The following is a 13586-nucleotide window of genomic DNA, read 5'->3' on the forward strand; positions in this document are numbered from 1 at the left end:
ACAATGAAGGGGACAAATGGTTAAAAGTGTGGTGATGACTGACCGAACTTTCGTGTCACTGAATGTCCAGGGGCTGATATCCCCAGTTAAGCCGAAATCCATATTAAACAGATTGAGGGACATGCAGGCCTCAGTAGTATGGTTACAGGAGACACATTTGCTCCCCGATGATGAATGGAGGCTGAAACATAGGGCCTTCTCAACACAATACCTGGCCTCTAGTGGGACTAAAAAACGGGGAGTGGGTATCTTACTGGCAAAAGGTACCAATTTTGAGAAAAACGTTTTGTTAAAAAAGATACGGAAGGTTGGTATCTGATGTTGGGGGGGAAACTGCAGGGAAAACTGGTCACATTGATTTCTGTTTACGCTCCTAATGTAAAACAAGACCAATTTGTGCTGAGTTTGCTTCCCAGAATTGCACAATGGGGCATAGGGAAAATCCTAATTGGTGGTGACTTTAACGGAGTGATGGATGCAGCCATGGATAAAACCCTCCCGGCTACCTCCCATGTAGGGGTGTCACGGTATTAGTTTTATGACGGTACGATAACCTTCTTGCCAAGTGACAGTATATCATGGTTATCGCGGTATATCAGGTGGAGTTCACCAATCTTAACAAATATTTTCTAAAAGGTCATAAATTGTCAGATTTATCATCACAAACAAAACCAGGCACCCAGGGCCAGAATTGGGCTTTTCAACATACTTTCCACTGAAATGCCACCCCTTGCTTCCACCAAACACAAACACATGTGTGGAGAGGAGGAGGGAGGGGGAGCCCTGGTGCGACTGGCAAAGCAAACTGAATAGCTTTTCTTAAGTGGTTATTGTGGCTTTCAGCTCCCCCACTGGCTACTGGTGAAGATGAACATGTTGCCATCTTTATAACCTGCATGCCACAGATCAATGGAGGCTGATGGTAGTATAAGCTTGTGCGCATACACACACACGCACACGCACGCTCCCTTTACGTTACAGCCTTTAGTTTACTTGCGGGCCCAAAGGTGTTCATGTAATCACGGACATGTTACCCTTTGGTATGGCAGCAGGGAATACCCACAGAGATGAGTGAATTTCGCAGTGCGACTTATTATATGTAAATTCAATGATAGAACCAGGCAAATACCCCATTGTCATATGTTTAGCAAACATTATCCATTATAAATATTTAAACCCCAAAGCCACCGAACCAAAGTGAAACCTTTCGCTTCTTGCCACTGTATTTATTCTTCCTATTGCTAACATATTGATTTTGTGTCAGGCACGTGTGGTTTATGGAATGTCATTAAAAACTGCTCCAACTGAAACTACTTGGCAGATGCCACATCCAACAGTGCAAGACCAAGACTGTGCAGCACTTGCTTACTGCAGCCTTTCCAAATCAGATTGAAAAGCACACTTAACGGTATAAACGGTATACCGGTATAAACAATGTGACGGTTCTTATTGTTCAATTGAGTGGTTCACAGTATCGTTAACGGTATACCGTTATACCGTTACATCCCTACTCCCATGACCATACATTTAGACCAGCATTAGCTAACTTTCTAAGGGACTTACACCTGCTGGAAACGTGGCGATTTTTTAACCCACAAGACAAAACCTACACTCCTTATTCTGCTGTACATAGGTCATTCCCGTAGTGACATGGTACTCATTTCAGAAACAGTGGCTCTGCGTGCGATGCCTATCAGATCACGCCCCAGTAATATTAAAAATAGAATTAAACCACCCGCAACAACAACCCCACAAACCTTGGCGCTTGAACAAAATAATATTAAGAGACCTCACTGTCCGAATAGGCATAGAACAAACCTTAAGAAATTATTTCCAAGAAAATATTACTCCTGGGACTGGCTGGCTGGCCACCTGGGATGCAAGCAAAGCGATAGTACGGGGAGAGTTTATTGTGCAAACATCAAACTACATCAAGAGCCGGGCGAGGGCACAACGTAACATGGATGCCAACATACGCATAGCAGAGGTAGAATATCAAAAGAGGGGCTCACAAAGGGCATGGCGGGAGCTTAAAAAGGCCAGGGCGATTTTGGAAACCCACCTAACAGATGATGCAGCATTCCTTTTAGTTTTAAAACAGTTTTATTATATACACGGAGGTAAGGCCAACCGATTCCTTGCCGCCAAGCTGAGACATCAGAAACTCCGGAACCATATCACTCAACTTCGTAAAGGGAACAGAGACATAATTAGGGGAGGAAAAGAAATGGAAGAGGCACTGGTCTTCTTCCACTCTGCTAATATGGGGAAAGAAAATTTAGAGGGGGAAGCGCAGGTAGCCTTCCTAAATCAACTAGATCTACCGCAAATTAAGGAGGCAGACAGACAACAGCTGGAGGCTCCCATAACAGAGGAAGAAGTGGGGGAAGCAATAGGGACATTAAAAGGTCAAAAAACACTGGGCCCAGACGGGTTAAGCAACGCATACTATAAAACATTTAGAAATATTCTGGTAGGCCCCCTAACACAACTATTTAATTCCATCAGGGTCACGGGGCAAGTCTTCCGGGACATGGGCTCAGCAACCATGATACTACTGCTGAAACCAGGTAGGGATCCTGCCAATTGTGCAAGCTACCGCGCGATCTCCTTATTAAATGGGGACGCAAAAATGTACTCCATGATATTAGCGAGAAGATTGAATGAATTATGTCTGGGAGTATCGTTGCCAGACCAGGCCGGGTTTGTGAAAGGGCGACACACATACGACAACATTCGTAGGGCCATAAATACGATTAACTGGGGGCGGAGGATGGGTCAAAAATTTTCAATAGCGGCTCTGGACGCTTCTACAGCTTTTGATAGCTTACATTGGGGTTTTCTCCGGCTAACTCTAGAAAAATTTGGATGCTGGCCAATCTTTACTCGCATGGTAATGGCGAACTTTGCACACCCCTCCACTAGACTTATGGTCAACGGTAAACTCACAAAGGATATCCCCATCCAGAAAGGCACAAGACAGGGGCGCCCGTTGTCAACCCTGATCTTTGCCATGGCTATGGAGCCATATGCATGCTGGATCCGGAGCCACCCGGGGATTCAGGGGATCGTGGTGGGCGGTATGGGACCGCAGAAAGTGGCACTCTATGCGGATGTTATTCTTTTATATTAAGGCACACTGGAAGCTCCCTACTAGCGGCCATACAACTACTGGAGGAGTTTGCACGAGTCTCAGGCTTCCATATCAATTCATCGAAATCTAAGGCTCTTAATATTACTGAAGAGTTGGCCCGAATCCCCGGAATGGGAAAGCTCATTCCCTTTGAAATGGGAACGCAAATCAGTAAAATACCTTGGGGCCCGAATCCCCGGAATGGGAAAGCTCATTCCCTTTGAAATGGGAACGCAAATCAGTAAAATACCTTGGGATACAACTAACTCCCTGTTACGACAGGTTATATGGAGCCAGCATCCCCGATCTCCTCAAAACTTTAACTAGTGACCTGAAGCGGTGGGAACTACAGGAGTTGTCCTGGCTGGCACGCATCACAGCGGTTAAGATGTCTCTGCTTCCAAAATGTCTTTACGTGGTAGGAGCCCTTCCGATAAAACTCCCCGGTCCAGCTATTCAGACACTGCAGAAAGAAGTGATGTCCTTTATCTGGGGTGGGAAAAGACAGAGAATACCAAGAAAGGTTCTTTTTAGACCACAAGTGTCTGAGGGGTTGGGGGTTCCGAAATTCCGCAGGTACCTATGGGCTGCACAAATAACCCTGATGTTACAATGGGCAGCTGGAGAAGACCGTAATCAATGGGTAACAATTCAAAGAACAGCGACTAAGACTCCTCTGGGGAACCTCGTCTTTATCGCTACACGCCACAGGAGAAAAAGGGGTATGCTGCTGGAATCGACCAAAACCACCTTATGGTACTGGGATAGGGTGCTACGAAATAAGAAGATTAAAGTAGGAATGGGCCCGCTGGCCCCGATTGCCTATAACCCAGACTTTACCCCAGGGATGTAAGCCAATTTTTAGACAAAATGGGGGGGGCAGTGAGAACATCTTAACCTTAAAAGATCTCTAGGCCAGGTTCCATATACCGGAGCAGGAACGGTATCACTATGTTCAGCTCAGGCACTGGGTCTCCAACCGCAAAGTAAAAGAAAGGGCAACTAGAAACCCAACAGGAATCGAGCTAACCATACAGGAAGGTCAAACAGATAAGGGCATAACCAGATTAGATCGTCTAATGGGAGGGTCAAACCCTAAAGAAAAGCTCACATATATGCAAAAGTGGGAGACAGACCTGGGGACACCAATTTCAGAGGAAACTTGGAGTAGCATTTGGCATAGAACAGCCAAAGGTTCCAAATGCACCTCCATTAAGGAGGCAGCATACAAACTATGCCTCCGGTGGTACATGACACCCGCACGTATACACGCCATTAATTCAGAATATCCCGCAGCTTGTTGGAGGGAATGCGGGCAATCCGGGGACCTAATCCATATGTGGTGGTCTTGTCCGCGGGCAGTCACCTACTGGAAGGAGATTTTAAGCCACATCAAAGATATTACTGGGGTGGGATTGCCCTTCGATCCGTTAGTGGTACTATTGGCAGAGGCGGTGGAGGGATGTTACGCGAACTCAGGGCCTACAGCCACTCTTATAACCCACATGTTGAGTGCGGCCAGGATGACACTAGCACAGGTATGGAGGAGAAGGGAAGTCCCAATAACAGCTATGTGGTGGGTTAGACTGTGGGGAGTAATGGCCATGGAGAAGGTAACGGCACAGGCCCAAGGCTCCTATTCAAGGTACTTGAACACATGGCTACCACTACATGAATTTATGGACAACAAGGAACAGATGTTCTTTAAACCAAGGCTGCTTCACGCAATATCTATCATTTAATATCCCCAAACTTCAATCTGGGAATATGACTAATCCTGTGGAATGTGCAGAGGCCCTTGACTTGGGGATATTTCAGGAAGCACTTGCCATCTATTGATTTTGAACTTTACATTGAAAGTGATCCAACCTGTTGAACTTATAAATCAATACATTGAACCTTCCCACCCATAAATTGGGATATGTCTGGGGGGGAGGGGGATTAACTTGTTGTTCATTACATATGCTTTTTTCTCTTGTTGTTTTTGCTTCACCTTTTCTTTTCTTCTTCTTATATGAGCAAAGCAGTCTTATTTTCTTGTGTTGAATCCTCGGATAGGGGTTGCAATGAGTTGATTCATGTCTGTGATGCTTGGAAAATTAAATAAAGTTGTTAAAAAAAAAATGCTAGGGAGTCCGTCAGACCCCGGGGTCTTACTAGTGGGCAGTTGCCTCACTACTTCTTACAATTCCTCTAGAGTGATCGGTGCATCTAGATCCTCTCGCTCTTCTGGGCTGATTTGCAGCAATCCGATATCCTCCAGTGTTTCCCTTATTTCCTTACTGTCACTGTCCTCCGCATCTCCATACAGGATACGGTAATAATCTGCAAATTCCTGATTAACTCCCTCTTGAGTGTCTACTATACACCCATCCTCTTTCGCTATCATTCTGATTACGGGTCTGGGAGTCTCGCTTTTGTATAACCATGCAAGGATTCTCCCTGGTTTGTCCCCCCCTGCATGCTGCCTCTCTATGTATTTTTTATAGTTGAGGTTACACAACTTTTCCCAGTATCCTGCACATTTCTGTTGCAGCCTTAGTATTTCTTCATTGTCTGCCTTAGTGTTACCTGCCCTTTTCAGTGCTGTTTCTAGCTCTGTTTGCGCTTCTTGTAGGTCAGCCAAAATCCCTCCTTGTAGCCCCTTAGACTTAGCTATGGCTATCCCTCTCACTACTAGTTTAAAAGCTTCCCAAAGCATACCCGCTGTCTGCACGCTACCAGTATTGATCTCGAAATAGCTTATTATTTCTTCTCTCATGTCCTCCCTAAAAATATTATCTTTCAACGCTTCTGCTCGGAGTCGCCATGTTGGTATCTTTGCTCTCGGGGTTCAATATTGCCATACTAGTATCAACGGTGAGTGGTCTGAGAGGACCCTCGCTTTATAGTCTGCCTGTTCTATTTCTGTCATTAGTTCATGTGTGACGAACATATAGTCTAGTCTAGTGTGTAGACTTGGAGGGGCTGAATATTGCGAATATTGTCTATCCTGTGGATGGTGTGTCCTCCATGCAGCCTCTAACCCGAGATCCGCTAACAGGGACTGCAACGACCTGGCAGCTGGGGTGGGTCTATCTATTTTGGTATCAGATCTGTCTATTTTCAGGTTCAATACATAATTAAAGTCTCCTCCCCAAATCACTGTCCCCCCGAGGCTCACGCTGAGTTTGCTATATAAAGTTCTAAAGTACGCCACCGTATCCTGGTTTGGGGCATATGTGTTTATGATACATATTTCTTTATTTTCCACTAACCCCTTTATTATTACCATCCTCCCATCTGGCTCAACCGTAGAGTGCAGCAACTGAAACGGGACATGCGGCGCAACCCAAGTAATCAACCCTCTGGCATAGGCTGAATATGATGCGCCCACGACTGTCCCCTTCCACTTCTTTCGGACCAATGCCAACTTTTCCTGCGTCAGGTGAGTCTCTCGTAGCAAAGCTATGTCTATTTTCTGCCTGCGCAGGTACATCATAACCTTATTCCTTTTTAGATAGCTATTGAGCCCCCTGACATTCCAGGTAACTACTTTAAGGTCTCCCATAACATATTAGATTCCCGCTCTTCCCTCCACAAGTGCAGTCCATGTCTCGCCTTTTCAGGGTGTAGGCTCGTACCCCAACTTAAACTTCCCCCAACCAATCCAACCCCGCCCTTCCCCCTTCCTAACCCTGTCACACTCCTCAACTGTTCACCAACTTCCCCCCTCCCCCGTTCCCTCCCTGCCCCAACTTACCCTTCAACTCCCTATCACCTCCACCCTTCCCCAACTGTTGCCCAGCTCCATCCCTGGATCTCAGGCACCCCCACATCTAGCCCTTTTCGGCTATTGCTGTACTCGTGGCTCAGCAGGGAGATATCGCCCTGGTGGCGTTCCTACTATTCTAAATCTCGGGGCTAGGGCCTCTCCGTCCCGTTGCTCCATTCTTCTAATCAAGTCAAGCGCGCCTAAAGCCGATTGCATTGCACCGTCTATATTCCAGTCCCATATATTCAAATGTCTCATGTTACAATGTCCCATCACTATGACTGCTGGCTTGTCATCGTTTTCTTGTCTGCTATCTCCATTCCCGACACCCCCTGCCCGCCATTTATCATACATGTCTGTATAATCATTTACCATGTTCATCTCGGCCTCGCTACTCCTCTTGTTCCTGCAACCATTCCTATCGTGCACCCCCACATTTCTCACAGTTTGAGTTCTAGCTCAAGTCACTTATCTTGTTCACCGCTTCTTTGTGCGTCTCCAACATCCGGGATCCCCTGAGCCTCCAACCAGTTTGTCGCCTCCTCTGGATTCTCTAAGAAGTGTGCTTTGCCTTTGTGCAGGACCTTAAGTTTCGCGGGGTACAGCAACATGTATTTGAAGCCAGAAGTTCTCAATCTTCTTTTCACCACCACATAGCTGTACAGTTGCCTCTGTACCATTATCGTATAATCCGGGTAAGCAGTGACCTCTGCCGATGCACGTTTTATTGTACCCCCTTTCCGAAAAAACTCCAGGATCTTTTCTCTGTCTCTGTAATTCAATATTTTGGCGATGATTGCTCTGGGTGGGGCTCCCGGTTTTGGCCTTCTCATCAGGGCCTTATGCGCCCGTTCCACTGCGAATCCTTTTGAAAGCTCACCGGCTCCAATATCCTGAATGAGCATATTTTCCACATAGTCCGTAGGGTCAGATCCTTCTTCACCTTCTGGCAAGCCTACCAACCGGACGTTGTTGCATTGCGCTCTCCCTTCTGCCTCCTCAGCCCGATTCTCCAGGTTGGCTACTTGCTGCTTCAGTATGTGGACTTCCTTGGTGTTAGCATTGCTTGTCTCTGTGTTCATTTTTACTGCGCTCTCCAACCCGCTGGTTCGCTCGGACAGCGCTCTCACATCTTGCCTGAGCAGGTTAACTTCCAACCATACTGCGTCAATCTTTGTTTCCAAAGACACTTTCATGTCAGCCAACGCAGACCCCCAGGAGGATTTCAGTTCCGTTATGGCCGCTAAAATTTGGTGTTCATTTGTCAGCGGGGTCACTCCCTCTGTTGCAGCAGCCATTGCTTGTGTAGGCGTACTAGGAGTCTTTTGTGGTTTGGCAAAGATGTCCATAGATGGTTGTTTGATTTTACTTTTGCTTCCTTTGTGAGCCATTACCTCAGCTTTCCGTCCTCAGTCTTCCACTGTACGCCGTTATGCTCAGTTCGTCGCGGCTTGGCGTCCTTTCGGGCTTGCTGGTGTGTAGACTTACGTGTTCTTCATTTAGCTCTGCGCCGCCGCACTATGGAGTTGCTCCTCAAGTGGCTGCCGTTGCAGTGCCTCAGCTCCTCCGGCCCGTCCACTTTCCGTAGTCTTCAGGAGTGCTCACTCCGCTTGATAAGGTGCTGAGGTCTCACCATAGTGTCCTACGGTCCTTTATTGGATCGCTTCTCCGTCCCCCTTCTTCCTGTGCGATAGCTTGCCTTTCATTTAGACGCGTGCATGTGTCCCGCCATGGCTTAGTTGCCGTTCGTCCAAGTGGAATGGGACCACTGTCCACACTGCAGGTGGGGCCACTAGGTGCACCATGGGCTAATCTCCACTCATTGCGTGGTCTTCGCCCCAGTCTGGGCCATTCCTCTATGCAATCTTGTGGGTCGTGCACCTATCTGTTCCTCTTGCAAGCACTATTGCAGCTTTTCCGTACATTCAGGTGGAGGTTCCAGTTGACATTTCCTCCTTTGCACCGGCGTCCCCACTTACTATGCCACCGGGTCTCTTTCAGCTGTGTCCTCCTTTCTTGGGTCCCTTATGCTGGTGCAACCATACTGGCTCTCTACTTGCTAGCGATTAGTTTCAGAGAGCAGACCCCCTTGCATTTCGTTCTGAGAGAATGTCTTGAATTTTATCATGCATGACCTCCACGGTGGGCTCATGCCTCATATGCAGGGCAGACCACGTTTTTATAAAATAGCCTGTTAGCAGTGCTGACTCCTTTGTGTGCAGCCTCGTGATGCCCGCGAGCCTCTCTCCTATATATTAGTTCTCGAGGAATTGGCTCGTCCTCGTTCATACACGACGTGCGTCCTATACAAGTTCACTGTTGATGAAGTGAGCAGCGCTACAGTGTATCTTCCTCACGCGCCGCGGCGTATGGGCTGCTTACCATACCTTTCAGGGCCACTTCTCTGCAACGTATCAGCCCGGGGGGCCCCCTTGTCATGCAGATGGAACCGCGGGTGCTACTGCCCGCCCCCGGTGCTCCTATACTGCAGCCCGCCTACCTCGGCGCCTCGGCTTGCACAGGTGTGTGTCACGAGCCGTACGCGCTTCACGGGGCCATCCTGTCTGCATCTTGGCTTCGCCCACGGCAGTACGCTTCTTGGCTTGCAGCCCCTCGTGGGGGGCCACTTCCTCGGATATTGTCCGGTGTGTGCCGCTTGCTTCCCTCTGGCACTCGGCGCGCGCACCAAGCGTTTCACACCGCTGTTCTCTGTGCCGGCCCTTCAGGCAAAGGCATAGGTGCGCTGGCCGTGTCTCTTGGTCGCAGCAACGTCGCTTTGGCATTCCGGGAATCCTTTGTTATAGCCAGCGGCCATTTTTGAAAAGCGATTGCAGTTTTGGGCAAAACTTCGGCAATTTGTTTCTCAGGCATTATTTATTTGATGAAGCTGCAGTTTCTTCCAATGGGGAGCACATGATCTCACACAGCCACATGTCTCTTTTTATGCAGGTTGTTAAGGAATAAAGGCATGCGCCTTGCACGGATCGATGTAGGATAAAGGAGCCCAGGTTGAGTGCAGCCTACTCCATGGCTGCCAGGCCACGCCGCCGCCGCCGAAGTGTAAGCTTACTCGGAAAAACGGAACTGAAGCCAATGGGTGTGGCGCGTGCTGTATATACCTTCAATGACCTCACACTCGAGACAGAGGCCTGAGGGACATTGAGTCGACTGTATCGACGCACAGCGCCCTCTGCCGTAAAACCTTTCAGAAGCAGCTGAAGCTGGATATTGTATATATCCAAGATGAGGAATACGTGGGAGGACACAATCCATTCGAAATGGGTCCATATGATCCACATTCCAATGCGCCCTTGCCCTCCTTGGGGATAACCACAGTTTGGGCTAGTGTGAAACATGACGAGCAGCCCCTGCATCTAATATACTGTTAAAAAGCTTTGTCAGGAATGAAATTAGAAGGGGACCATACCTCTTATAAAACGCTGGGCTGTAACTATCCTGCCTCGGGGTCGACCCCGCCTTCAGACAGGAGATTGTGACACATATCTCTTCCCCCGAAATGGGGGCGTCCAGGGCCTCCTGCTCCCCCACACACGGCTTCCGTAGGGGGAGAGAATCCAGATATGCCCGGATCTTCCCCTCCAACACATGGTCCTCTGTGGTATGTAATTGGGAATAAAATTCCCCAAATCTAGTCGCTATCGTGACAGGATCGACTAGGACCACACCCTTCAAATCCCTAATTTGAAAGACTGCTCTTGCTGATCTGACATCTCACGCAAGATGCCAATAGGGTGTGGGATTTATCCCCCTTCTCGAAGAACTGCTTCTTTACAAAGTGGAGATGTGCCATTGCCTTTCCCTGACATATATCACCCAACTATCGTCTCGGGTCCCTTATCTCCTGCATCAGGTCCTCCGACTGCCCCTTTCCATAGAACTCGCTTCCTCTTCCAGTCCCCTTATCTGCTCCTTTAGCTCTGGCTCGCAGAGCATCCCTTCCTTCAGAGACAATCCGGCAGCATAAGGTGGCTTTAGCCGCCTCCCAGACTGTGTGAAGCGGTGTGACCTTTGTGTTGTTGCGCCGGAAGAAGTCCTTCATTTCTACCTGAAAGGAATCCCTGAAAATGCTGTCACAAAAGAGGGTTTCATTACAAACCCAGCGCCTATCAACCGGTGCCCCCGAACCTACATCCATAGTTACTATGCACAGATCGTGGTCAGACCATCACACCATCTGGATTTCTGCTCCAACCATTACATGCGCCTGCATGGCTGCAAGCAGCACATAATACATTGTGGTGGAGGTCTTGTGCGGTGGAGAGTAGAAAGTATACTCCTATGTCCCGTCCCCTTTCCTCCATTCTTTTGGGACATTTCGTCCATTGGGACGGGACCGGAGCACTTTTGAAGCATCAAAAATAACTTTTCTGTCCTTTTATTTTTACGCGTGGCCACTGCGCGTGTCCATAGCCCCGGCTTCCTGACAGCCGCCTGCGCATCGACCTTCAGTCCTCTTCTCCGCGCGGTCTCCGTCGGACACACTTGCATCTATGGGAATTTACTTTTTTTGTTCCCTTGTCCTTCATCTTCCTTCTCCGGTTCCACCGGTTCCACAGTCTTCTTTCTTCCGTCTATGCCGGAGCATCTGGGATTCGTGTCCTGTTCTTCATGCGAACATAGCTTTGCAAGGCGGATCCCCATTCTCTCTGTCTGGAGTGCTTGGGCCCAGAACATCGGTGTGACTTTTGTTTCTACTGCGACTATCGCTCCGTCCGGGCACTCCAGCGTAGGCTCGTCAGATGGACGGAGGTGTTCCAACGTCTTCCTCCTCCACATTTAAAGCAGTTCATCGACGAAAAAAGGAAGCCTCCGGTAACTTCCTTCCTTTTTAGGGAACCTCAGCCAAGGGACTCCTTCCCGGGGTCTTCTGGTTCCGGGAGGGGCCCAAGTGGCTCTGGTACCAGGGTTTTCCCTGAGTTGTCCCGAAAGGGATCTAACCTGGATTCCAGAGTTTTCTCTGAGGTCCCCTGTCAAGGGGCTGTCAAGACCGGATTTTCATCCGAGGTTCCCCATCTGGGGGCTAAGACTAGGCCCAACATTTCTGGGGCTATTTTGACCACGGTTATTCCTGAGGTTTACAAGTCTGGAACTAAACGTACCAGGCCTAGTTTCGAGGTTTCCTGTACAGTGAATAAAGGTACCAGGGTTAACCCTGAGGATCCCCGAACAGGGCAAGATCGCGGGCCCTCATTCAGGGGCTATGGCTACTGGGTGTGACCCTAAACCTTCCCAAAAACAATCTTGTGGTTGTACTGATCCTGCTGAGGGGGGGAAAGAAGGAGGACAAAGGCCCCAAGTCATCAAGCACTGGCTCCGCCGAGGTTCCCTCACTGAGGGCTAATTCTTCCGCAGAATCCAAAGGGGCTCAAAAGCGCTCTAGATCTGCTAGTACCGTCTCTGCTGAGGTTCCCTGTCCCAAGGCTAAAATCGATTTTAAAAAAAGCCCCTGAAACGCCTGTAGTGACAATAGCCTCACCAAAACATGTGACGCAGATCACTTCAGACAGTGCCAAAATGGCAGTTCAACCTGCGTGTTCTGAGGTAGCCATTTTGATTAACTCTTTCACACCAACGTTCTCAACGGCTGTGCAGAGGGGCATATTTTTGGGGCTGAGTGGCATTTTCCACAGAATGTGGATAATAGAAATCCTTTTTGCCCTCCAATGGATTGGCGTGCACGGTTCCCGCTGCCACACACAGACTCGCTTCCTCCTGCGTCCACTCCCTTAGTTTATGCAGATCCAGTTGGAGGAGGAATATCTCGGCAGCCAGCCTCATTACAATCCTGAGGGTATGCCCCTCCAGAGCTGCCTCTACCCACTCCTCTGCCTAGACCTTCCTCTGAGGTCGTGTTCTTTGGCAAATTCCAGGCCCTGTTGCACTCTGACCCGATGAAGGCTTACTTTAAGGATCTATTAAAAGAAATGTATCCTAAGCTTCTCGAGCCTCAGCATGCTCCTCGTACTCCTCAGCAGATTTCGGTAGGGCCGCCGCCTCCTCCTCCTCTTCTTTCAGGGTGGTGCCGTCCTACACTGCCACCACTGCCTCCACTTTCACCAGTGCTTAAGACACCAGTTGCGCAACAAAGTATGCCCACAGTATCTGAGGTACCACGTGCTGCGGATCAGTTTTCTGTTCCCACCATAACTGATGAGGAACAAGCGGACCAGGATAGCGAAGACCTGTCCCACTCTGTCAGAGATTTTTATGACCCGGTCTTAGCTATGATGGCATTGATGGATATTCCAATAACCGAGCCTCCAACTCCACAAGGAGTACTTTCAGGAGCGTTAACTCTTACGACACAGGAGCGCACAAGCCTTTTCCTTCAAAAGGATGTGCTTACTGAAGCCTACAAGGTCTGGGAGAAACCTCATTACGGGCAGCATGTAAATAGGAAAATTAACGTTTGCTACAAGCTACACTCGTCAGAGGACATACCTTTGACTGCATGTCCATTCACCTCATCAACGGTAGTGGCAGCAGCTACTCTACAGTTTAAGCCGTCCTCAACATCCTCCACAGCTGCCTCTCAGGTCCTGTCCAAAGAGGACAAAGTTCTTGACGCTGTTAGGAAAAAGTATTTTCCAATTCTGGTCTTCAGCTGTGGCAGGTGAATACCAAAGTCATCCTTGCAGCGGCAAATCTCAAACTGTAGAAGGAGCTTTCCGAATTTCA

General features: G+C 48.6%; 1 protein-coding gene across 3 annotated transcripts in view; it reads left to right on the forward strand.

The window, feature by feature from the left end:
* The window catches only part of MCUB (mitochondrial calcium uniporter dominant negative subunit beta), an 824863-nt gene that overhangs the window by 397616 nt on the left and 413661 nt on the right, over window positions 1–13586 (forward strand). Inside the window, exon 1 of one of the 3 annotated variants that reach the window (XM_069630879.1) lies at window positions 6524–6560. The exons of the other annotated variants lie outside the window; for them this stretch is intronic. Coding sequence (XP_069486980.1) covers window positions 6539–6560 — 22 coding nt within the window. The 5' untranslated portion in view covers window positions 6524–6538. Of the gene's footprint in view, window positions 1–6523; window positions 6561–13586 lie in introns of those variants that run through there. 3 annotated transcript variants of the gene reach the window in all.

Source organism: Ambystoma mexicanum, chromosome 6q (genome assembly GCF_040938575.1).
Source record: "Ambystoma mexicanum isolate Mex_15411 chromosome 6q, UKY_AmexF1_1, whole genome shotgun sequence".
NCBI lineage: Eukaryota > Metazoa > Chordata > Amphibia > Caudata > Ambystomatidae > Ambystoma > Ambystoma mexicanum.